The following is a 23,329-nucleotide window of genomic DNA, read 5'->3' as shown; positions in this document are numbered from 1 at the left end:
TCTTTCGAGTACAATACAACTTTTCCAGAAGATAGCTTTTGCAGGCGAGCAGCTTTTTCAGGTCGACAAGATAATTATTTTTTTTAAAAAATAGATTGTTGTACTGAAGTATTAATGTTAAATATCAATAAGATTTAACAGCAATGGAAACATAATTTTATTTTATACATTCTGCAAGATAAACAAGTACATACATTTATTACAACCACATTATGGAAATAAAATACTATATGTATCCTTTATAGTTGGGCACATTAGATGAACTTCCATTAGGAGCTGGATTACCACTGCCACCCAAACCAGTTGACGGACATTTACGACGGTCGTATCCTGTTTGCGAGCATATGCCACATTTGCGCGCATAAACAATATCACCAACATCCATTTGGTTCCATATATGCGTTCATTTTTGCACTTGCCGCTGACGCAAAAACTCCTTGTTACACACCATTTTAAATGGTTCCGGCGGTCAATAATGCTCAGCACCCACTGGCTGCAACTGCCCACTATAGGTGTTTAAGTATGCAACAACACTATATTCTTTATCAACGTAGTTGGTTGGCCCTAAACCTGTATGTTAAAAGCACTTGATGGCATGTGAGCACGACATGTGGTAGATGGACCATTTCCCACAAGAGCATAATCTTCTGGATTCATTTACGGTGTGTGTATTATTCCCCCGGTTGTGATGGATAGCGGTGCGAACTTCAAAAATATTTCGCTCGTTACAATACTACAAAAATGAATGCCAATGTGCTCGCTTCCTGTATTTCTCAAATCTTTTTATTGGTATTGGCATAAATTCAACACCTCTTTCCATCAATGACGATGCATCTGTAGCCCTTTCAATAAAGCTCTCTGCTATCAGCTTGAATGACATCCGCACCATGGCAGTGACAGGCAATCCTCGTGCAGACTTTAATAACTCGTTGAAAGACTCTAACACATTTGTAGTCAAAATTCCCCATCTTCTGCCACCATCTGCATGCAAAGTCCACTTGTCAAGCTCATATCGCATCAACCAACGATAGGCTCCCTCGTCTTCCTGCCTGATAGATTCCATGCGCTTCTTGAATTTACACTCTTTGTGATCTGTTGTAGCCATCCACATTAAATCATGCAAATTATTGTTGGGATATGCCTTCTGGAAATTGGCCTTCAGGTGCCTCACACAGTAATGGTGGTAGGCATATGATCCCTGCCATGCACGCAAATTCTGTACAGAACTTAAAATATCACCATGCCGATCAGATATTAGACAAATACCTGAACGTTGTTTGATAACGTGCTCTTTCAAGTGGTTCAAAAATAGTGTCCATGTCTCTTGGCTTTCATTGGCACAAATAGCAAAAGTTAAGGGAAATATACTTCCATTAGCATCTACTGCAACGGCGATCAACAACTTAATATCATACTTTCCATAGACATGATTGCCGTCTATGGATATTACCGGCCGTCAATGCACAAAATCATCAATTGCTGGTTTAAATGCCCAGAATACGTATCTGAATATATATTCTGGTATTCCCGGACTCTGCTGAAGATTCCATTCAACAACAGTCCCGGGGTTAAAGTGTTGCAATGTGGTCATGTACCTGGGTAAAGATGCAAATGACTTATCCAAGTTACCATAAACAATTTCAAAGGCACGTTTGCGCCCGAGAAATGCCTTTCTTTTGGTAATGGTGCACCCATATTCCTGGTGGACAGATATAATATACTATTTAATCTTGTACCTTATGGACGCTTCAATGTGTAGAATCAAGACAAGATAAATCAAGTCAATATCCAAGTTAAAGTGATTTCCACTGAATGTGTCCATTTCACAATTGTCGGTGCCAATGTATTTACCCACAACCCATATATTTATTTTCTTCTTCTTCGCACGCAACATCCAATTACAATCCGTAAACCATCTACGACAAACAATATTGTATACATACGGAGTTGACTTACATACCGTCATCTCACGACACTTTTTTACGCTGTACATTTTTACTGCCATGCTTAGGCGCGCTTTATCAGGAAAAAGCATGCCCTTTGACAGCACTTGTTGGTCCAGACTCATCCCACATTATTGTCCGAATTTCGTCACTATCCCTTGTGAGGGCATCCACATCCGACATACTTGGCAAATGATCAAGGTAGGGAATATCCCTTGAATGAAACGGCACGTGGGACTCGTACACTCTTGGTCTAACGGGGATGAAGCATGCTCCTTCGTCAAATCAGGTCCAACATTCTCTTTCTTCTCATCATCACCCTCATCAGGGAATGGTGTGTCATCTCTGTACTTATCGACATTGTTGTCATAATCACTGTTCTCTTCCTGACCCTGTGCATCTGCCATATCCTGATTAAATATGTCGTCTTCGGGCTATTGAGTCAGGACATGACGTTTAAGTTGCTCGTTTTCACTACACAACCAACAAAATAATGAGTTACTAAAATTGATAAATACTTTACATATAGCTTTATCACTTCACTTACAAATCGTAATGTGTTTACATCCCATGATGGATATCATCATGTTGGTGATGACTCCGGGATAGACCACCATGATCCAACACACCAGAACTACGCATATTCCAACTGGGTATTGGTTCATAACTTATAAAATTCATATCTGGCCGGTACCCCCTGTGAAATATATGAGTGTTAATACAAATTCAATACAACAAAAATAAACATCGTAACACAAAGAAAAATTGAAGTTTACCACTCGTCTTGTGGATCATGTAAAGTATGAGAGAAATTATTTCCTCGCTCCTCATTCGCCCGTGGAGATAAGTTTAGATCAGGCAAATCTCTTTCAGTCGGAACATGTTCGGCTAAAACTGCTCCAAAATAACCACCCGATGACTGAGGGATATCTCTGCTTTGCGCAACCTCATTATTGCGAACGTCTTCAGCCTTGACATACATTTTCAATATTTTTATCAAAAGAAATTTCCGGTATTCATCCGGAGTCCTCAAAAACTCACTCAGAGTTTCATCATCCTCGATGTTAAACTCAGCATAACAAGCCAACCCCTTGCGGAGTGACAAAATATGGATATCTTCCGGTTACTTTAAGGTTCACCGAACGTTTGCTCACACTCATTTTTTTTACATAACAACGATACCAATCTATCATACTCCATTGTAAGTGGCAACTTAACATGACACTGTGGAGATAAACTATAGCTTACTGAGTTATTTGCCACCACAACCTCACCCCCCGCCCCCAATACCCCCCCAACAATATAATGAAAGCCTAATTCTTCGCTCTTCAGACATTATGACAAAAATGCAAAACAACTTAACGAAGAAAAATTTAACAAGACTTGAGAATTTTCTGAATGGATTTTTACAAAATCCTTAACGTCTTTAAATAAGGCAATGCCCAATCCGGGGGGTCGAATTTTTTGAGGTATAGCGCCTTAAATAAGGGCGCTATACCCATTTGAATTATTGTTATGCCAGTTAAGCGCAGAATAAATATTGGTGGGCCCACAAAATATGTATAGCGCCTTAATAAATGGCGTTATACCAAATATAACGCCCTTTAAAAGGGCGCTATATGTATTTTGGTCACTAACTTTTTTTTCCACCCATTTTTGTGTCTTGAGTCCAAAAATGCATTATTTTGATTCCGGACTCCTCTTGTAAAGGTTTAAATTGACTTATAGAAATTGCAATATAAGATTATGATGAGACAGTTCCAAACATTAGATTGTCCGAGGAATTCTACAACATAAAAGTTGAAAATTACTTCCTAATTCTTTAAAAAGTTAGTTTGATCAATTTTGTAAAATGTTGTATAAATTTGAGAAGAAAAATATTTCTTTTGATCGAACAACATCTGAAACTCAATAGTCCGATTAATTTAAATTCAGGCTGCATAAGACCCTTGGGAAACACTTTCAACAATTTTTATTTTATTTTTCCGACTCAAACCTAAAAACTATAATTAAGGGTAAAAAGACTTTATCTATCTACCATATCTCTAATAGAGATAAAACTGTATATAAAATAGACTACAACTTCTATCTAATTATTTCACATATTGAAAGATATTGTAAATTTCAAATATTACGTTTTCGACTCCCACAACAGGACATCATGTAATCATTTTCGAATGACCTTTTCCAAAGAGCCCAAGCAATAATCACACTATAGCACCGTCAGCTCTACCCCACCCAAAAGACAAATATTTTATGCACCTTTTATTTTTTAATCTCAAATACAAACATTTCAGTTAATGAGTTTCTATAATAATTTCTTCGTTAATAATGGGATCTTTATACAAATAGTCGTTCGATTTTATTATTTATATTTTTTAATCAGTATACTTAAAATAGTTAATGATATCATAAATGACTCATGTACAATTGCAAAGGTAAAAGATTTCAAAATTACGTCCTTTTCAAATGCGTAAAACCATCATAAATAGCTTATTTATAATTGTGAATTAAAAAACTTTAAAATAATTTTACGTCCTTTTCGAATGTGTAAAACCCAATAAATTGACTTTTATTTATATGCATGATTTATATTCTAGATTCAATGTACAAATAATAAACTATATAAATGTTCCGTCTTATATATATATATATATATATATATATATATATATATATATATATATATATAAAAATCTAGGTTTTGATCGTTTTACGTTTTGCCAATTACGTTTTGTGAAGTGCCAATTAAGGCTAGGATTAGGAAATAAGACGTAAGTGATGTAAGATTTAGGCCATAACTTAGTCCGGGGAGTACTAAAGGAGCTTTTTTATTAATTAAAAAAGGTACCTATATTAAAATTTTAATCTATAGTAGTTAAAGATACTTTATAAAGCTTTATTCAAATAAAATTATGATTATGTTATAATGTACGCTTTCAAAAGTGTAAAGCCCACTTGACGAGATTAGATCTAATTTGTTTTTTTATAATTTTGGATTGACAGGAAGTGGCCCCCTACTAGACTATAAACTAGCGCGAACAGCTGAAAAACCGACTGAGCTGAAAAGCCGACTGAGCTGAGGGAAACCCTATGAGTCATTGAAATGGCGATTGGAGTGCTCTTTTTCTATGAATTAGAAAGAGAAAATTTCATAGACTCTAAAATATGCTCCATTATTAGTATTTCCTGTCCCTTTTTTTTTCTTTATTCTTTTAGGGGTAGGGGGGAGGGGAGCAGGTAGTGGTGGTGGGGGAGGACTAGATCAGGTTAATCAATTATCCTGACTCTAATTCAATATTTAACAACTCTTAATGAGCCTAATCCAGCTCAATATTAGCAATTAAAGCTAGAGGATCGGTTGTAAATTTAATCTTCCTAATATCGTTAATGGACAAAACCCTAAAAAAGCTCCTAAAATCTAATACTCATGCCTCAGCATTCCAACTTGTCAAAGGATCATTTCCCATTTGTCATCTTCTTTAGTCCAATAAGAATTTAATTATATACAATAACAATATAAAAAACTTTTTATACTATGTAAATTTTAGTATATTTATTAATTAATATTTATCAAGAAATATACCTATATTTACTAATAAATGACCTAAATATATATACTTTTACAACATTATTAAATGGAACTTAAACTTGCCCGATAATATCCCTCCTATTTCTCTTGATTTCTTCCTTAAGTTACAAGAGTTTAATTCCCATTAAGGGCAATCACTAAAAACATATAGTATATATGTATAGCTGTTCCACTCATTAGTCCTACTTTATATACTAAAGTATCTACATTATATTTATACATATCAAAAGGACAACATAAATCTCCACTTTAGATGGATTTGAAGATCCAAGATCATGAGACACTAATCTCAATCAAAGTTGAAGTTGAATCATTATCATTAGAAACTAATGATTCCATTTCTAAGGAAGAAAAACACTATATAGGCGTCCGAAAACGGCCATGGGGAAAATTTGCAGCTGAAATTAGGGATTCAACAAGTAATGGAAGAAGGGTTTGGCTTGGAACTTTTGATACTGCTGAAGAAGCTGCTATGACTTATGATCAAGCTGCGTTTTGCATGAGAGGTCCTTCAACTTGTTTGAATTTCTCAGTGGAAAAAGTACGAGAATCGCTACAAAAAATGGAATGTAATAACCTAAAAGAGGGATTGTTATCACCAGCTGCAGCTCTAAAAGAGAAACACAAGAAGAGAAGTAGTAGTTCAAGAAAGAAGCAAGTGAATATTATTAAAGAAGAAGAGAATGTGTTCATATTTGAAGATTTAGGTCCTGATCTATTAGATGAACTCTTATCTGAGTATTCCTCTAGTTCAAATTAGTCTACTATTTTCACATCTGTAAGTAAATCTTGTACTTCTCCTTGTTCATGGTTTAATTTACCATTCTTTTTATTTGGTTCTTGTTTTCTAGCAATTGTTTCTTTAGCTGAGCGCGTATCGGAAATAGTCTCTCTGCCCGCCCAAGATAGGAGTAACCCAAGATAGGGGTAAGGCTGTGTAAATCTTAGCCTCCCTAAACCCCCACTCGTAGGAATATACGGGGTCATTATTGTTGTTGTTGTTGTTGTTTCTAGCCAATGTACTGTTTCCCTCTTTTAATTGAAAGGATCCAAGATCTTATAATTCACTCTCCTTCAAACTTGTTTGGTACCCTAGACTAGAACTTGCTTTTCCTAATTAAAGTTCTCAAAAAAAATCATCTTTCTTTTCTTCTTCTTCTCATGCTCAAATTCGTATATAACATATAATCAATGGATTTAACTGAATTTAACATTTTGACACATAGCATAGATATATTCATAAAAAATCACTAAACTTTGAACAAAAATTAAATTCCAAATCCATGATTGTAAAAGTGTAATGGGTTCAGTCGAACACATTTAAAATTTACATGTTGGATCCGCCTGTGCGGTCACTGTTGCTGTTTCTTTCTCTTGACTGTTTATCAAATATGATGTGTTAAATTTATTGAAAGAAAAAGAAACAAGACGCATTTCATTTTCGGTAAAGATTTGACATCTCACTGTTGCGTGATAGAAATTTAGATATATTATTATTACACTTAAAAGATTGTGGTCTGCAGGAATTTGGAAGTCACTATCTTCTACTTTAAACTTGAGGCTCTCACATATATACTCCACTCAAGTATTTCAACCACACAATAATTATAAATATATCAGCATATCCTATATGTTGATTCATTTTTAGATTGTCAAGTGGTTGGTCAATGTATCTTTAAGTATCTAACTATTAATAGCTGAAAATGGTATTGGATGATTGCTAATTTCATAATTTTAGTCATGAGCTATGCATCTTTTTTTTTCCTTGGCATTCTATTGAGGTACTTCAATTTATTTGGTAGTCCTTAATGGTTTTATGCGTTTAATTGATTCAATATATGAACTCAGTTAAAGGACAGAGGATTCCAATCACAATCCGATAATGTGTTTAGTCATTGTATTTGTTAAGTATCCCATGGTGGAGGAGGAAATGAGTTGTTAATTATCTTCTGATATGGTTTTAGACAATACTCACCTCATGAGCTAATTTTGGGGTTATGTTAAACTCAGTGTTCATTTGTTAATTATCATAGTATATTTTGAGTGTGCTAACAGTCTCATATTAGTACTTGAAAAGATTGACAATTAACTTACATATAAGGTATATATATTTTGAGTGTGCTAACAGTCTCATACTCTTAATGGTGTGAGACTTCGGTAAGGCCTTTCGGGAAAACCATGCAGGCTTGGCTCGAAACTGATAGTATCACATTGTTTTAAGAGTATCTTTCAATTAGTTAACCCTAACCGTGCCAGAGATAGACTCATTCCTATTTCTTGGTTTACTCAGTATTGGGTCCCTTTGTTATGTTGTTTGAGGGTTGAGTTAAGCCGAATATTCATTTCTAATCGGTATGGAATGATATTACCCTTTGACAGTGATTTTGGATCAAATCCAATGATCTCGTAAAGTATGAGAAGTTTTGGTTAATCTTTTGCTTCTAGCTGCAGGTACAACTTGATTATTTTGTGCCTCTTTATTTTTTTTCTCTTTGTCTTTCGAGCTTTCATGTTTTGGCACACTATCTTGCTCTTTCAGGACTGTGTTCTGCTCCCTTTTGTCTCGTATATTTCCAGTAGCAGGAGAGATTAATTATGTGTCAAAAACTTTATCCATGTGATTTTATGATATATTAAGTATCAATATTCCTGTTTTATTTTAAAGACAGCCTGGTACACAAGGTATCTCGCGTTCACGCAAGGTCCGGGAAAGGTCACACCTAAGGGTGTGATATATATATATATAGCCTAGCCTAATGCAAACAATAGTGATTGCTTCCATGGCTCGAATAATATTCGTGTTATATTTTATTTCACAACATATAAGGTGCGCAAATCACCATCCTTTTAAGTATAAATTCACTTTTGTTGTTGATTACTTTTTGCCTTCTCTTGAAGCTCTTTGAACAGGAAATTAAAGTTCTCTTGATCGCTGGCACCTTTGAGATCAAGAATGAGTATGATTTTTTTTATATGTAACGTATTGTAAATCTTTCTTTAATATTTATTCATCGGTCGAGCCAAAAGTAATGAATTCAGTTTTAAAGTTCATTGTATTCTGTTTTGTGAGTTGTGATTATGGAATCAGCCGCTTTTGCTTTTCAACATTGAATGATATATAATTTAGCTCGAGTAATATGCAAAATTTTATACTTGACATTATTGAAATGTTATTATTTAGCTCTTTCTTCTAATCGAGCTTATGTTTAAACACATTGCCAATTATACATATCCTTTTCTGTATTTGACTGATTTATTTTTGTTTATAGGTTTGGATTATTATAAATGGCTAAACATGATGTGGATGAAGAATGCAGTTTCTGACAAACCTTTAAAGTATAATACTTAGAATTTTACTTAACGATTTATGATCTACTTCAGAGCTACCACTGCTTAACTGGTTAACATGCTTTACAGGCCAATAAGCTACCACTACGAAACGAATTGGATCGGGTCCGTCGAATGGGTTCACTCCTCTTTCCCCTTTTGTTAGTTCCTTGTCAGTCAGTTGACTCTCCTCCCTCAAAAGATTGTCGAATTTCACGGTTATTCATCCATATATGAATAATCTTCGGCGGTCAAAGAAGAAAGAATCTTAAACATTAGAATGTCTTCAAATGCATGAAGGGTAGACATTCAGTTCAATAAAGACAGGTTCCTAATTTTGGTTTACTAACATGAGAATGCAACTCTAACACAAGTTATAGTATCTTAGTTTTTTGGAGGCACTTTAAGCTATTTTAGTTACTAGTAGATTTTTTTCTCACCAGCCAAACATTGAAAAATTACTTGTGTTTGAGGAGTAATTGGTTGATCAAGACCGGCACCTTAGTAATGCACTCTTCTGCTGCAGCTTGACGCTAATGCCGGGCAACATTAACGGACGCCAAAAACAAATTATCTTCATTTCTTGTCAATTAGTAGTAATGGTGGAAACAAGGGCCCCGATGAAGACGAGCAGTCAATTGAATGATCAAAGCATCGATTCCTTCCATCTGATCGAGGCCTTCTTCAACCGCCTTCGCACCTTAATATCAAGATTGGCAACAATTGACAAGATTGGCATCAAAAACCCCTCATAACAAAGAATATAGTGATGCATGTCACGTCCTTAGTTGTTAACTAAGTACACGTGTGACACTTGACAACTTGCTCACGATCTTGCACAACTTGCTTACGTTCTTGCTATGCCAAGTCAGCCTTACCACACTCAAGATCGCTAAGAGAATGGTAGAAAGAACACAAGAGAATTATTAAAGGAAGTTTTGTATTAGAGAGAACTTGAATTATTTGTTTGGTGGATTACAAATGAATGAACCCCTTTATATACTAGTCTCCTAGGGGCTAGTGTGTAAATATTAATTGTTACACAACTCCTTCACATTTATAAGATAAGGGCTTTCTCTAGAATTCTCTACAAGCCTAGAAGATTCCAAGGACTTTCCTAACAAATCCATAGGGATCTAGGGTCTTCCAAAGGAGATGTCCATACTTCTCTAGAATCTTCTCACAAATACTAGCCTTCCTCCTATGTAAGCTTTTACATGGCATTAATATATGCCAAATGTCGTCTATGTGGCATGATGACACGGCGGGTCATCACACTCTCCCCTACCTAATGTTGCGACGACTGCGGCGCAATGCTGCTCTATAAACTCTTGGACCTTATCTTTGAATTGCCATAAGTCTTCATATCGTTCCCATGTGGCCTCCTCCAGTGATTGCCCCTTCCAATGGACGAGGAACATAGCGGTGGATTTTTGCCCTTTTTTTGGCATGGCCTGGTAATCCAAGATAGCCTCAATATCTCGATCATGTGAGGCGGTGATAGTAATAGGTGCTCGACTTGATTGGCCCCTACTCAGATCATCCTTATCTTCATGATATGGCTTAAGAATGCTGGCAAGGAAGACAAGATAGATCTTAAGATACGATGACATGTCAAGCTTGTATGAGATCTTCCCTACCTTGGCGACGATCTTAAATGGCCCCTCGTACTTGCGAATCAAATTCTGATGCATGCCCTGTAGTGCCTTGAACTGTCTTGGGTTAAACTTCACCATCACCATGTCCCCAACTCTATAGTCCGTGGGACGCCGCTTATGGTCCGCAAACTTCTTCATCTTCTTAGCTACCTTATCCAAGTAGGACTTAGTAGTGTCAAGCTGCTCCTCCCATTCTTTGGCCATATGATAAGCCCCCAAACTCTTTCCCTCGAACGCAACTGGTAATGAATGTGGAGTTTGTGGTTGCTAGCCTGTGGCTAGCTCAAATGGTGTTCGCCCCGTGGACTCACCCCACTGCAAGTTATAAGAGAATTGGGCGATGTCTAGGAACATTGCCCAATCTTTCTGATGCGCGCTTACATAATGCCTCAAGTAGCATTCTGGTAAGGTATTGACCCGTTTCGTTTGTCCATCTGTCTGTGGGTGAAAACTAGTGGAAAAGTGCAGTTCCGTACCAAGTATATCGAATAAATCGCTCCAAAAGTTCCCAGTAAAGCGGGGTCTCGATCAGTGATAATATACCTTGGTAAGCCCCAATACTTAACCACATTCTTGAAGAATAGCTTGGCGGCTTTCTTGGCAGTGCAACCTGGTGAGGCGGGCATGAAGGTGGCATCTTTGAAAAATCTATCCACGACCACTATAATAGTACCATAACCGTCGGACTTTGGTAGGAAAGTGATAAAGTCCATAGTCACGCTCTCCCATGGACGCTCTGCAACTGGTAGTGGCTCCAACAGTCCTCCGGGTTATTGTTGCTCAACCTTGTCTTACTGGCATACAAGACAAGTCTCCACATAACACTCTATGTCATCTCGCTTGCGTGGCCAATAGTAGACTGACTCGACCAAGGCGCTAGTGCGACGTTAGCCTGGAAGACCAGGCCACATTGTGTCACGACTCTCCCTTATGATCCACCGTCTAATGTCTCCAAACTTAGGCACGTAGACCCACTGACCCGTGGTAAGAAATAGGTCATCTACTACCCAAAAACGTCTCATCTTGCCCTGGCTGGCTAACTCGATAAGTTGTTTGGCTGCTGGATCATGTTGCATGCCTTCTTTTATAGCCTCGCAAATGTCCTAACTTGCTGAAGTGATGGCAGCAAGCTCGGTTTTCCGGCTCATGGCATCAACTACAACATTACCTTTGCCCGGCTTGTACTCCAACACATAATCAAATTTGGCCAAGAAATCCTGCCACCTAGCCTGTTTTGGTGTGAGCTTCTTCTGTGTCTGAAAGTAGCTAGTAGCCACAATGTCAGTCTTGACCACGAACCTCGACCCGAGCAAATAATGTCGCCATGTACGAAAGCACAATGGTAGTCATCTCCTTCTCTTGCACCGTGTAACGTTGCTCCGTCTCATTTAACGTACGGCTTTCAAACGCTATGAGATGCTTATTCTGTATCAGGACACCCCCGGTGGCAAAGTCTGAGGCATCTGTATGCACCTCAAATGTCTTGGCAAAGTCAGGTAGCGCCAAGACTGGTTCCTCTGTTACAGCTGCCTTAAGGCCTTCAAACGCCTTTTGACAATGCTCTGTCCAAACCCATGGCTTGTTCTTCTTTAGCAACTCAGTCAATGGTGCGGCTTTTGCTGAGTAGCCACTGATGAACCAACGATAGTAATTAACAAGGCCAAGGAAGGATCTCAACTCAGTTACCTTTATGGGTGCCTCCCACTCATAGATAACACGTACCTTAGCCTCGTCCATGCGTAGCTCGCCATTGCTAATGACATGGCCTAAGAAGTGCACCTTTGATTGTGCAAACTCGCATTTCTCCCTCTTGATGTATAGTTCGTTCTCCTGCAAGACTTGGAAAACTTTCCTTAAGTGCTCCATATGCTCCTCCAAGGTATTGTTGTAGATGACTATGTCATCTAGGTAGACTACCACGAACTGATCAAGGTAGGGATGACAAATCTTGTTCATAAGGGTGCAAAATGTGGCTGGTGCATTGGTTAAGTCGAAGGGCATCACCAACCACTCAAAGGCTCCATATGCAAGGCGGCAGTGTCTCTTGAAAACTCTTATCTTCCTCCAGACTTGCGATGGTTGCCACGAATGTCGGCTCCCCGTTCTTGATCCCCATGACAACCTGCATAACTGAAAGTTATTCTTGGCTCTGTTCATGTGGCATAGTCACTGTAGGTACCATGCAAGATCCTTCTCGCTCTATAACCAAGAGACGTTAGAGGTAGGGGTCGATCAAAGTATGACAATGTCTAAAGAACTCTTACCCCAATATGATGTCAAAGATATCTATAGCGGTTACGGTAAAGTTTGTCATACCTTTCCAAGTTCCCAATTTGACACCAACTCCATTAGCTACCCCACGAGCATTCTGTACCTCGGCATTCACGGTCTTGACGCGAGAGTTGGTTAGAGCAAGCTTCAATTCTAATCTCTTTGCAGCAGCCTCAGTCATGAAATTATGAGTTGCTCTAGTATCAACCATTGCACGAGCATGCTTGTTGTTGATGGTGAGATCCACGTACTGATTTCCATTCTCGGTATGTTGGATAGATTGCTTCGTGACAACACTGCATAGTCCGATCATACCCAACTGTGCGGTTCCCGAATTTTCTCCTTGCGGATGATCCTTCCGTTCACGGACCATGGCGCTGAGGCTCTTTAGGTCAGCACAATTCCTGAAGTTGTGCGGCCCTCCGCATATGTAACATCCCTTCTTCTCGGCCTGCGCCTTCTTCTTGGCGTAGCCCTGACGGCCACTCGACTTTTTGGAATCTTGAATCTTGTAGTATTGTTGTTGTATCTCTTTGCCTTTGCCACGGTATCCCCCATCTTTGACATTGCTAAACTTTGTTTCTTTGCCTTTGCCTTTGTCGTGCTTGTCATCCCTGAAATCCATCAATGATTCGGCCTCCACTATGGCTTGGTCTATATCTGCGACTTCCCGGCATTGCAACTCCTGCTTAGCCCAATTTTGCAACCCGTCCATGAAGTGGAACAAGAAGTCATCATTGGTCAGGTTGGGGATTTGAAGCATAAGGGTAATGAACTCCTTGACATAGACACATATGCTCCCTCTTTGCTTCAACTCCCTAAGCTTGCGCCTTGCCTCGTACAAGGCATTGTTTGGAAAGAACTGTCATTTAAACTCAGCTTTGAACTGATCCCACATGCTAATAGTACATAGACCTTTATCCACGTCGGCCATCTTCCTTCTCCACCATAGCATGGCAGTCTCTGAGAGGTACAACACTGCAGTGTTGATCATGGCCTTGTCGTCCCTCACTTTGCCGTGCCTGAAGTAGTTCTCCAAGTGCCAAAGAAAGTTTTCCACTTCTTGTGCATCACAGACACCTTTGAACATCAGGGGTTTGGGAGCCTCGATCTTGGCCTCCCTTGTCACTCCAACATTGATGGCTGCCTCGGTCACGCCAACACTAATATGCTCCTCGAGTGACTCTATCTTTGCCTTCATAACATCGATAATACTCAAAGCCTCCACGAGTCTGCACTCTAAGGCAATGATAGTTTTCCTTAGTTCCATCTCGGTTTGTGTACGTCCCTCCAAGTTATTTTAGATACTCTCAATCTCTTCAAGGGTGTGCCCTTCAAAAGCGCTAAGGGTGCCTTCCACCTTCCCCAAGCGTTGGCCAAAAATCTCCACTGCGTCCATCCCTGCGTTCATCTTCATCACCTACTCTTTACCGAGCGAGACGTCCTCGGGCAGGACCTCCACTTCATCCTCGTTCGCCTCAGTGGCAGATGGTTCTTGGGATGTAAGCCCTTCGTTTGACACAACCTCGGGTGGCACCTCATGGCTCTTGTTGGTGGCATTCCTCTTTTTGTTATGGCCACTCTTTCCAGCAGCATCTTGGATGACGTTGGCTTGGGTGTTGGCAGCGTTAATTTCTCTGTCGTTCGCCATTCCATTAGTTGCAACCTTTGCTCTGATACCATATTGTTATATCCTTAGTTGTTAACTAAGTACACGTGCGGCACTTGATAACTCGCTCACGATCTTGCACAACTTGCTCACATTCTTGCTATGCCAAGTCAGCCTTACCACACTCAAGATCGCTAAGAGAATGGTAGAAAGAATACAAGAGAATTGTTAAATGAAACTTTGTATTAGAGGGAACTTGAATTGTTTGCTTGGTGGATTACAAATGAATGACCCCCTTTATATACTAGTCTCCTAGAGAGTAGTGTGTAAATATTAATTGTTACACAAGTCCTTCATATTTACAAGATAAGGGCTTTCTCTAGAATTCTCTACAAGCCTAGAAGATTCCAAGGACTTTCCTAACAAATCTATAGGGATCTAGGGTCTTCCAAAGAAAATGTCCATATTTCTGTAGAATCTTCTTACAAATGCTAGCCTTCCTCCTATGTAAACTTTCACATGGCATTACCAAATATCGTTTATGTGGCATGATGACATGACGGGTCATCACATGCATCAGATATTAAAAAGCCAAGAAAATCATTTCATATTACAATAAAATATTTGTAAACTAATTGTCCTAGGCTCGACTAATCCACTTGCTCCTTCAACTCGTGATTTAGCTGGGTTGAGCTAGAATATTTGGAGCCCATTTAAAAACGAAGCTTTTAAGCCCGGCCCAAGTAAACATGCGGACCGTGAGGCTTGACTGAGGCTGGGCTGGGCCGGCCCATGGGCCTAATAAAAATAATTATTTAAAATATATAAAATATAAAAAGTATATTGCCTCTAGTGATGAAAATTCAGAATTGGATCTTTACTTAGAGGAACCAAAACTTTCTCTTGAGATGTTTCAAGAGATGAATGTTGTCATGTATTAGAAAGACCATTCTAGAAAATATTCAGATCTTTTAGTGATGGCAGGTGATGTACTTAGTATTCCTATTATCCCTGTAGCATCAGAATCAACATTTAGCATTGGTGGGCATTTCCTGACCAAGTACAAAAGTTGCATCTATCATGAAAATATCCAAACACTTGTTACTACTCGAAATTGGCTACATGCTTTTCCCAAACTCAAACTAGTAATATTTGTTTTATGTGAATTTGAATATCATTAGTTTTTAAAATTTAATTATTCTTAACATTTAACTAACTAATATTGCATATGAATTATAGATGTAGATGAAAGTGAAGATGTTAAGACAACCTTGTCACAAGCGGATTCAAATGTGTTTGATGAAGATGATGTGTTGGATATCCGATAAGCGTAATGGACGTTCTCTTGAATAGTTTGTTTTGAGTTTTGACTTTTAGTGAATGAACTATAGTCTTGTCTTTTGCTTTTTTAATGTTTATTGTAATATATTAGAACAGTATAAAATGTTATTAAGTTTTGCAAAAAAAATTCAATAAGATATTTTTTAACTTTTAAATATTTATCTTTTTTTAGGTTAGAACTTAAAGAAAAAATATAAAATTATATTTTAAAAAATGATGGGTTAGCCTGTGACGGCCCGCGGCCCACATAGGGTTGGGATAGGCTGAACATTATAAGGCCCATCAAAAATGGTGGGCTAGCCCAGCCCAGCCCGTCAATTGCTAAAGCCTACATGGGCTGGGCTGAGCCCCGCCCATATTGACAGCTCTAAAAAAATCAAGTGTCGGGATTGCAAATAAGTAGGTCATAAGAAAGCTGGTTATCCTTCGAACAAAATCACATTTGGGAAGTCCATAAAGATAAGCTGGTTCGAGCGTGGTGGTAAATCTATACTATATTAAAAGCATGAAGCCTCTTAGCGAAATGTCGTTCATCTTTTATACCCTTTAAAACTTGATTTCATACTAGACAAATTAGGCATTTCATTATTTTTCCTAATATTTTAGGACTTTAAAATCACCTAAACTTTTTCTTATTATATCTTTTCTTAACCCTTAACCCTTGTCTGAAGTACATATGTAAAAAGTCATAATATTTAGCAACATGTAACACATTAATTATCAAACCTAACGTGAGTAATTTTCCATACAAAGAAAAGATAAACTTCCATTGTTAGATATCCTTCGACAAATATAAGAAGTATAAAAAGAAATCAAAAAATTAATTTAAAAATTAATTTGACACTCAAAATAATTATTTAATTATTTTTCTAACTTTTAAAACTTTAAAATTAGCTAAAATTTTACTTATTATATTTTTTTATTTGAACTATGTAAAAATCTTAATATATGAAATTATCTCACGTGTAATATATTTATTAAATCAAAACTAGCTTGAGTATTTGCCATTCAAAGCAAAGCTAAACTTCCATTGTGATATCCTTCCATTGTGATATTATCATTATTTCAGTTATCGTTTCTCTTTTACTATAATTCAAGGGTTTTAAAAAATAATTTTACCAATTAAAATTTGAATTATTATAGAAAAATAACAATAAGCATTAATTTTCTACCTTATTTTTTGTGACATTTATTTTATATTACCATTCGATTAAAATTTCCGTATGATAACTAAACCTACGTACAATGTCTTTTTTTGTTTTTCATATAAGATGGAGTTCATATTAGGTACTTAAGAAAATATAATATAAATTTTAAGGCAACAAAAAATATAATATTATTGCATGATATTTAAATACAAGTCTAACATATTGTATATTCAACCCTGTTTAAGCTACGAAATCGATGCAGAACACATATATTAAAGTTATGATAATGTTTTAGAATAATTTTGTGTGAAATTATTTTTTTCTTTATTAAGTTAACATCTAATATGATCAATATTAGTTATTTTCAAGAATTTGTGATTGTTAAAATTTATTTTATAACTCAATTATATAGTTTAGCAAAATTTGTGTTATTCTTAAATTGTATACTCATTGATATAAAGTACATAATCATTTATTGAATGTATTTTTTTAAATATTTCACAAAAAATTGATGAAGAAAACAATATTATTCGAGTAGGAAAGGAGTTTAGAATTGTTTATTTTTTTATATTATTATAAAGGCACGAAGCCCCAATGCGAAAAAATACGTTTTCATGTTAAGACAAAATAATTAAAATTTTGAATTAACTAATTAGTAAAAGACTTAAATTTAATTTGTTTTTCAAAATCATCATATAACTAAAATTATTTTTCGAGTTGATAAAACTTTTAAGGCACATAACTATGTTTTTATAAAAAGAGTATTGGTAGTAAAAGAAATAAGAAAATAGAGCAAAATTAGTTACAATATAGCATTAAAGGTCAAAGTGCTAAAAATGCAAACATAAAGCAATAAATTGTAACAACATAAGACAAAAGGTATTAAAAATAATATCATTATTATTTTTCTCTCTTTTTATAACTATTCTAATAAATGAGAGCTCCATATATTTACGTTATTTTTTATAAACTATTAACTCTAATATTAGAGTATTTTTTAAGATTTTATATTATTATTTATTTATCGAGCTAACTAGCTAAAAGGGATCAATGTTCATCATATTTAAGAACTTATACTTGTTATTTTATTTTATTCAATAACTCACATTATTTAATATTTTTTTGTAATCTTTTAAATTATATATTCATTGATATAGGGTACACGCGTAAAGCGCGTACCCTGAGACTAGTATAAAAAAATATGATTTGTTGACACCCAATTTCGTCAATACTTTACCATAATTTTATTTTCACAGGCTTCTGTTTGGTTTAAAAAGGGACCACAATAATTTTATTTCATTCATAGAGCACTATATAAGCTGTGAGTTCATTATAATTTCATCTTGAACATGTTTATTTGTGATTGTATGTATTTGTGCATTTATCTTATAGTTACTATGGAATTTGTATTATAATAGGCTGATTTATATAAATGTCCCTTCTTATACTACTGTTTAATTTTGTCCATATCTTAAAAAGTTTTATGCAAATATAGCCCTTCGGAAGTTACCCCTTCCATACAACGTTATACTCTTGTTTAATGTTTGCTCATATAATTTCAGTTCGCTCACAAAATATTAGACTATGGTCTTATAAAATATTTTAGCTTGCTCAAAGAAAGATCTTTAAATTGGGGCCTAAAAGGTTCATTAGTTGCAAGAGAAATAAAAAAAAAACTATTTACTAAATACAAAAAGGGACAACTAACGAAAATGTCACATTAAAATTGCAGTCCAAAACAAGCAAGTGCACAGATAGTCATTCTCAAGGATACTATTTAGAGATTAGTCGGCACTTATTTTATCCTGAAATTTTAAATTAAAAATTTTAATATCAGGATATTTTTGTTTTGAAAATTTGAATTGGAAAACTGGAATTCAGGACGCACCGGTTAATTCCTAAATAGCAGCCCTTCAAAGTGGCTACCTGGTGTCATTTCAACCCAAAACAAAGCCTTGTTAGCCCAATTCCGTTAAATTAGCTTAGCCCAAAATCCTCTTTAGCTGATGACCACCCTCTATGTTTCGTGTAGTCTGTCAATCTCGCCATCAAATCTGCAAAGGTATTCCCTTTTCCTTTCTGCTGCTGTGTGTGTGCGTGTATTTTCTTAGTCAGACGATGATGCAGTTTTATAGCGTCGGGTTCATCTAACCTTATACATAAAAATTTATTAAAATTATAATCCCTCTGTTTCATAAAGAACGAATCTATTATTATTTGGGGAATCGAGTAAGATTTTTTTAATCATATTTTTTTGTAAATAGTCTTTAGATATTTGAATTGTTAACTATTGTAGCTTGCAGTACTATTTTTTTATATAGTTTCTAAATATGTAAATTTTATTTCAAAAAATTAAAGAATCCATGTCCAAATTCACACTGAAAATTAGTCGATTTAGCCCTCGTACTCCAAAAAGATTCAAACAAATTAAAACAGTAACAAATAATAGGTATGAACCCATAATTTTAATAGTATAATAGGTTCAATATTAGAAACCTTAAAAGATTGATCCCACGGAGTTTAAATCTTTGATCTTGCAGTCCTAACTCTATATTACTCTGATTATTGATTAATTGCAGGGAAGAGGGTTGTGAAGCCGTCAAAGCTGATGGATATTGTTAATCAGAAGTTGAGTTCTGGGGTCCCTGACCCCACTCACGAATAGACATGTGAGTTGTGATTTCTTTAACAAAAACCTTTCAATGAAACATATATATATATCCCGGAAACATGTTGTAAGGGGAGTAACATTATTCGGTGACTAATCATGAACTCGTGAAGTCTCTACAAACTCTTGAGCCGAGGGCCTTTCGAAAATAACCTTTCTATCCCTAGGATAGGAGTAAAGTCTGTGTACACATTATCCTCCTTGGTTATTGTTGTTGTTGTTGTTTTTGCGCGCGAAAAACCACCTCATCCTATATTTGTAGGCCATGGGAATTCACTTTGAAGAGGAAATATTTAAGGACATCCTAATCAGGTTACCCGTGCGATCTCTTCTTCGTTTTAGCTGTGTTTCAAAATCTTGGGAGACATCAATCTCCTATCCTTACTTTAAGACGAAGTATCTCAGTCATGCCAAGAATGACTTTAATTCCCAAAAACTTCTTGTTTGCCAACGCCAATTTGCTGAGGATTCTAACTCTAACGTCTATTCTATGTTTAGCTTCTATTCTTCTTCTTTATCGACTATTCAACTTATTGAGGGTGTAAGAAAACATGATTGCCCTTCAAACTGCAAACCATTTGGTATGGCCAAAATTTATTCTTCTTGTGATGTGTTGGTTCTTCTTGGAATTGTTAGTGAATCCGATAAACAACTTTTGCTGTGGAACCCTTCGACAAGAGAATCGATAGTACTTCCCCATTCGGAATTACTACATCATACTACTTATGGATTGGCATATGACGCAACTAGTGATGACTATAAGATCCTTAAACTGGGAAAGAGCGTTGAAATTCTCACGCTAAAAAGTGGTTCCTGGAGAACAATTCGTGAAATTCCAACTAGCGTATGCCCTAGGACAGGATATGAAATGGAGATTCGTCCATGTTTGGATGTGGATTTCGCTATTGATCCTGTGGTATTTGTACATGGAGCATTTCATTGGCTTGGTCGTTCGCATAATTATTATGTAGTTTCATTTAGTATTTCAAGTGAGATGCACGGGGGTATATCGTTGCCAGAGCGAATGTACAAAATTGATAACATGCAGAGTTTCGATTATGGCATTTCAGTATTGGGAGGAATGCTTTGCTTCTATTCTACTCATAATAATCAGCAGGGGTGGGGCGCTTTTAAGTTATGGGTAATGAAAGACTATGGCGTCAAGGAATCTTGGACTGAATTGTTTAAGATACGAGATGCTGATCTTTATTTAGCTAAACTGATATATAAGTATGCAGATAATGAAGTATTACTACGTTGTAGATATAAGGAAAGTGGCCGTGATGTATTTAGGACATCCAAAGGACCATTTGGATTATGGCTTCAATGTAGCTTTCAGAATAGAGTTGTTTATACAGAAAGTTTTATCTCTCCAAAATTACTTTTTTAATATTTACTTATGTATGGTCGAGACGCTTTGTTTGATCGGAAATCATATAAGAACCTCTTGTTTTGATAAGTTTATCTCTTGCTCGCAATTTATTGTTTCTGAATTGTATTTACGTATTATTGCTTGTCTAATTGTATATACTAATTGCTACAACAAATGCACTGTTTATTCTTCAGTTGTAGTTCAGTGGAACTAGTTTGATGATAATTAATAGTAATCAGAATTAGTTAATTGCACTGTTTATCCACTAATCCAGTGTCTTCCCATTCTATATGCAAGAATAATTTTCTTTTAAAAAGGATTGTTATAAGGTAAACATCAGTATAATCCACCTATGAGTGGTGGTGGAAGGGATTGAATCTCTCTTCCTTTAATTAGTAATTAGAAGGTGTAAGTTCGAGCACTTTTTTTTTATTTTGTTTTTTGGGGTGCGCCAGGCCTGGGCTGTAGTGCAACGCCTACGCGACACGCGAAGGACGGGGGGATAGTACTAGTACATATAACTGATTTTTCTAAATAATTATTCCTTCTATAATAATTTATCACTTTCCTTTTTAGTATGTCTCAAAAAGAGTGATATATTTTTATATTTATAAAATATTTAACTTTAAACTTCTCACTTTATTAAATGATCGATAACATACAAGTATATAGAACTTGTTTTAGACTACAATTTCAAAATTTTTTCTTTCTTTCTCAAACTTTATTCTCAGTCAAAGTGCGGCAGCCCGGCACACAAAACATCTTGCATTCATGCAGAATTCGGAAAAGAACTGCACCCTAACGCAATTATTAGTGACCGTTTTGTACGACTCGAACCCGTGACACGTAAAAGACTAAAATGGCATGGAGAGAGTACTAGTAGAAGTCTCTCTAATATAGTGCAATATATGTAGGCCATGGTTGTTTAAGCTTTTTCAAGAAAATGCTGATTCATGACAAAACGCTTGGATTGACCTCAGTGGTTGATCTTCACTTTCGCACAATCAATCCCATCAATCTGCTGTCGGCAAATTTCTCCACGTAACTCAGTTTTCTTTATTCTTAATTAATATAACAAGAAACCAACCTAGCTGCATTCCAGCAACAGGTGGTTAAATTTTATTGATCACGAAATATGATATAAAAATTCATAGACGGGTATTATTGCAGAGAAACGAACGTTAAGATAACTATGCTATTGTATATAAAATTAAACAGGATTATAAATTATCACATTCGATAGAATGTGCAAATAACATAAATTGCTTGTAAAATAAAAGGTTTCTTGAGCTGATTTTATTATGTTTTATATGGACTTTCAGATACAATAATTCATAAAAATAAAATCATGGCGAACGAAGGTATTAAAAAGGACGAGGAAGAATTAAAAGCATATTAAAAAAAAAAAAAGCCTACAATATATTGGAATTCATTTGAAAACAATAAGACACAATGAAAGAAAAAAAACCTATATAGACGGTACCACTAAGTTAAGACTAAATTTTGATTATGTCATTTAGGTCCTATAGTTTTTAGAAATCTTTTAATTATGTCATTGGTTTATATCATATGCTAGTAAAAATTATAGCAAAAATTCTTGTACTTTTTTTTAATTTATTTTTATTTTATACAATTGTATAGAGTAAAATATGCTATGCTACGTGGCCGTCTAAAAGAGGGACACGTGAAACCTAAAGCGGGGATAGTTGAAACCAAAGGCAATTGTCTTGTTTGTCACCGGAAAGAATGACACACATAACGATGCAATAAATACCCTCCGTCCGGTAGCATTTAATGGAGAATATTCCACAGCATTTATTGCGCTGCCCGTTACAGAGAATTTGTCATTTATTCTCACCGTTACACCTTCTTCAATGGCCCTCATAATTGACATTAAAGAAGGGCATGATCCTAGAACCTTATTCCTTAGGTGGAGCTATAAATATTGATCTTTGTTATCATTATAAAGGACACGATTTTTCTGGCAAACTTACGCTATAACCAATTAAAGCTTTATATAATTTTACTTTCTTGATCCTTGGTTCCATCAGTGTTGTGCCCGGAAGCACTGCCCCCGGAATTACTGTTCTTCGTGACTTTATCTTCATTTTAAGGCTAAGTATTGTGCACTTCTTTGATTATTTTAATATTTCAGGATCAAATTAATTCATTTGTCTAGAAATCACATATAAATTCAACTGTACCATTTTACGGGAAAACAGTTTGGCGCCTACCGTGGGGCCTAGACAACCGTGTAATTAAGTTGATCCTTGCCTCTTTTACTAACGTATTTTGATTGTTTGTCTTAGCAAAAAAAATCATAAGAAATAGCAGATAATGGTGTTAACAACACATAGAATTCTGAGGTTCAAGGAGACCAACCTCATCTCGTGGATTCGA

The 23,329-nt window shown here is 36.0% G+C and overlaps 1 protein-coding gene and 1 long non-coding RNA gene across 3 annotated transcripts; both read left to right on the top strand.

The window, feature by feature from the left end:
• Nucleotides 1-5,616: 5,616 nt before the first annotated feature.
• Nucleotides 5,617-10,081, top strand: LOC107787384 (uncharacterized). 2 transcript variants are annotated; one of them, XR_012696372.1, is made up of 4 exons: nt 5,617-8,492; nt 8,805-8,871; nt 8,953-9,189; nt 9,389-10,081. It is a non-coding gene; the product is annotated as an uncharacterized LOC107787384 (long non-coding RNA). The 2 variants fall into 2 exon arrangements; XR_012696371.1 differs by lacking the exon at nt 9,389-10,081 and having other exon boundaries at nt 5,618-8,492; nt 8,953-9,207.
• A 9,634-nt stretch (nt 10,082-19,715) lies between these two features.
• Nucleotides 19,716-20,981, top strand: LOC142166486 (F-box protein CPR1-like). The gene has a single exon (XM_075225883.1). It carries the CDS (start codon nt 19,823-19,825, stop codon nt 20,945-20,947), a length of 1,125 nt encoding a protein of 374 aa, XP_075081984.1. The 5' UTR covers nt 19,716-19,822; the 3' UTR covers nt 20,948-20,981.
• Nucleotides 20,982-23,329: the final 2,348 nt, after the last annotated feature.

Source organism: Nicotiana tabacum, chromosome 11, assembly GCF_000715075.1.
Source record: "Nicotiana tabacum cultivar K326 chromosome 11, ASM71507v2, whole genome shotgun sequence".
In the NCBI taxonomy this organism is placed as follows: Eukaryota; Viridiplantae; Streptophyta; class Magnoliopsida; order Solanales; family Solanaceae; genus Nicotiana; species Nicotiana tabacum.
This window is presented reverse-complemented; position numbering and strand designations above follow the sequence as displayed.

Bases quoted from the DNA above. Each gene is read 5' to 3' on its own strand.
- LOC142166486 (XM_075225883.1), top strand. From the start codon at position 19,823: ATGGGAATTCACTTTGAAGAGGAAATATTTAAGGACATCCTAATCAGG.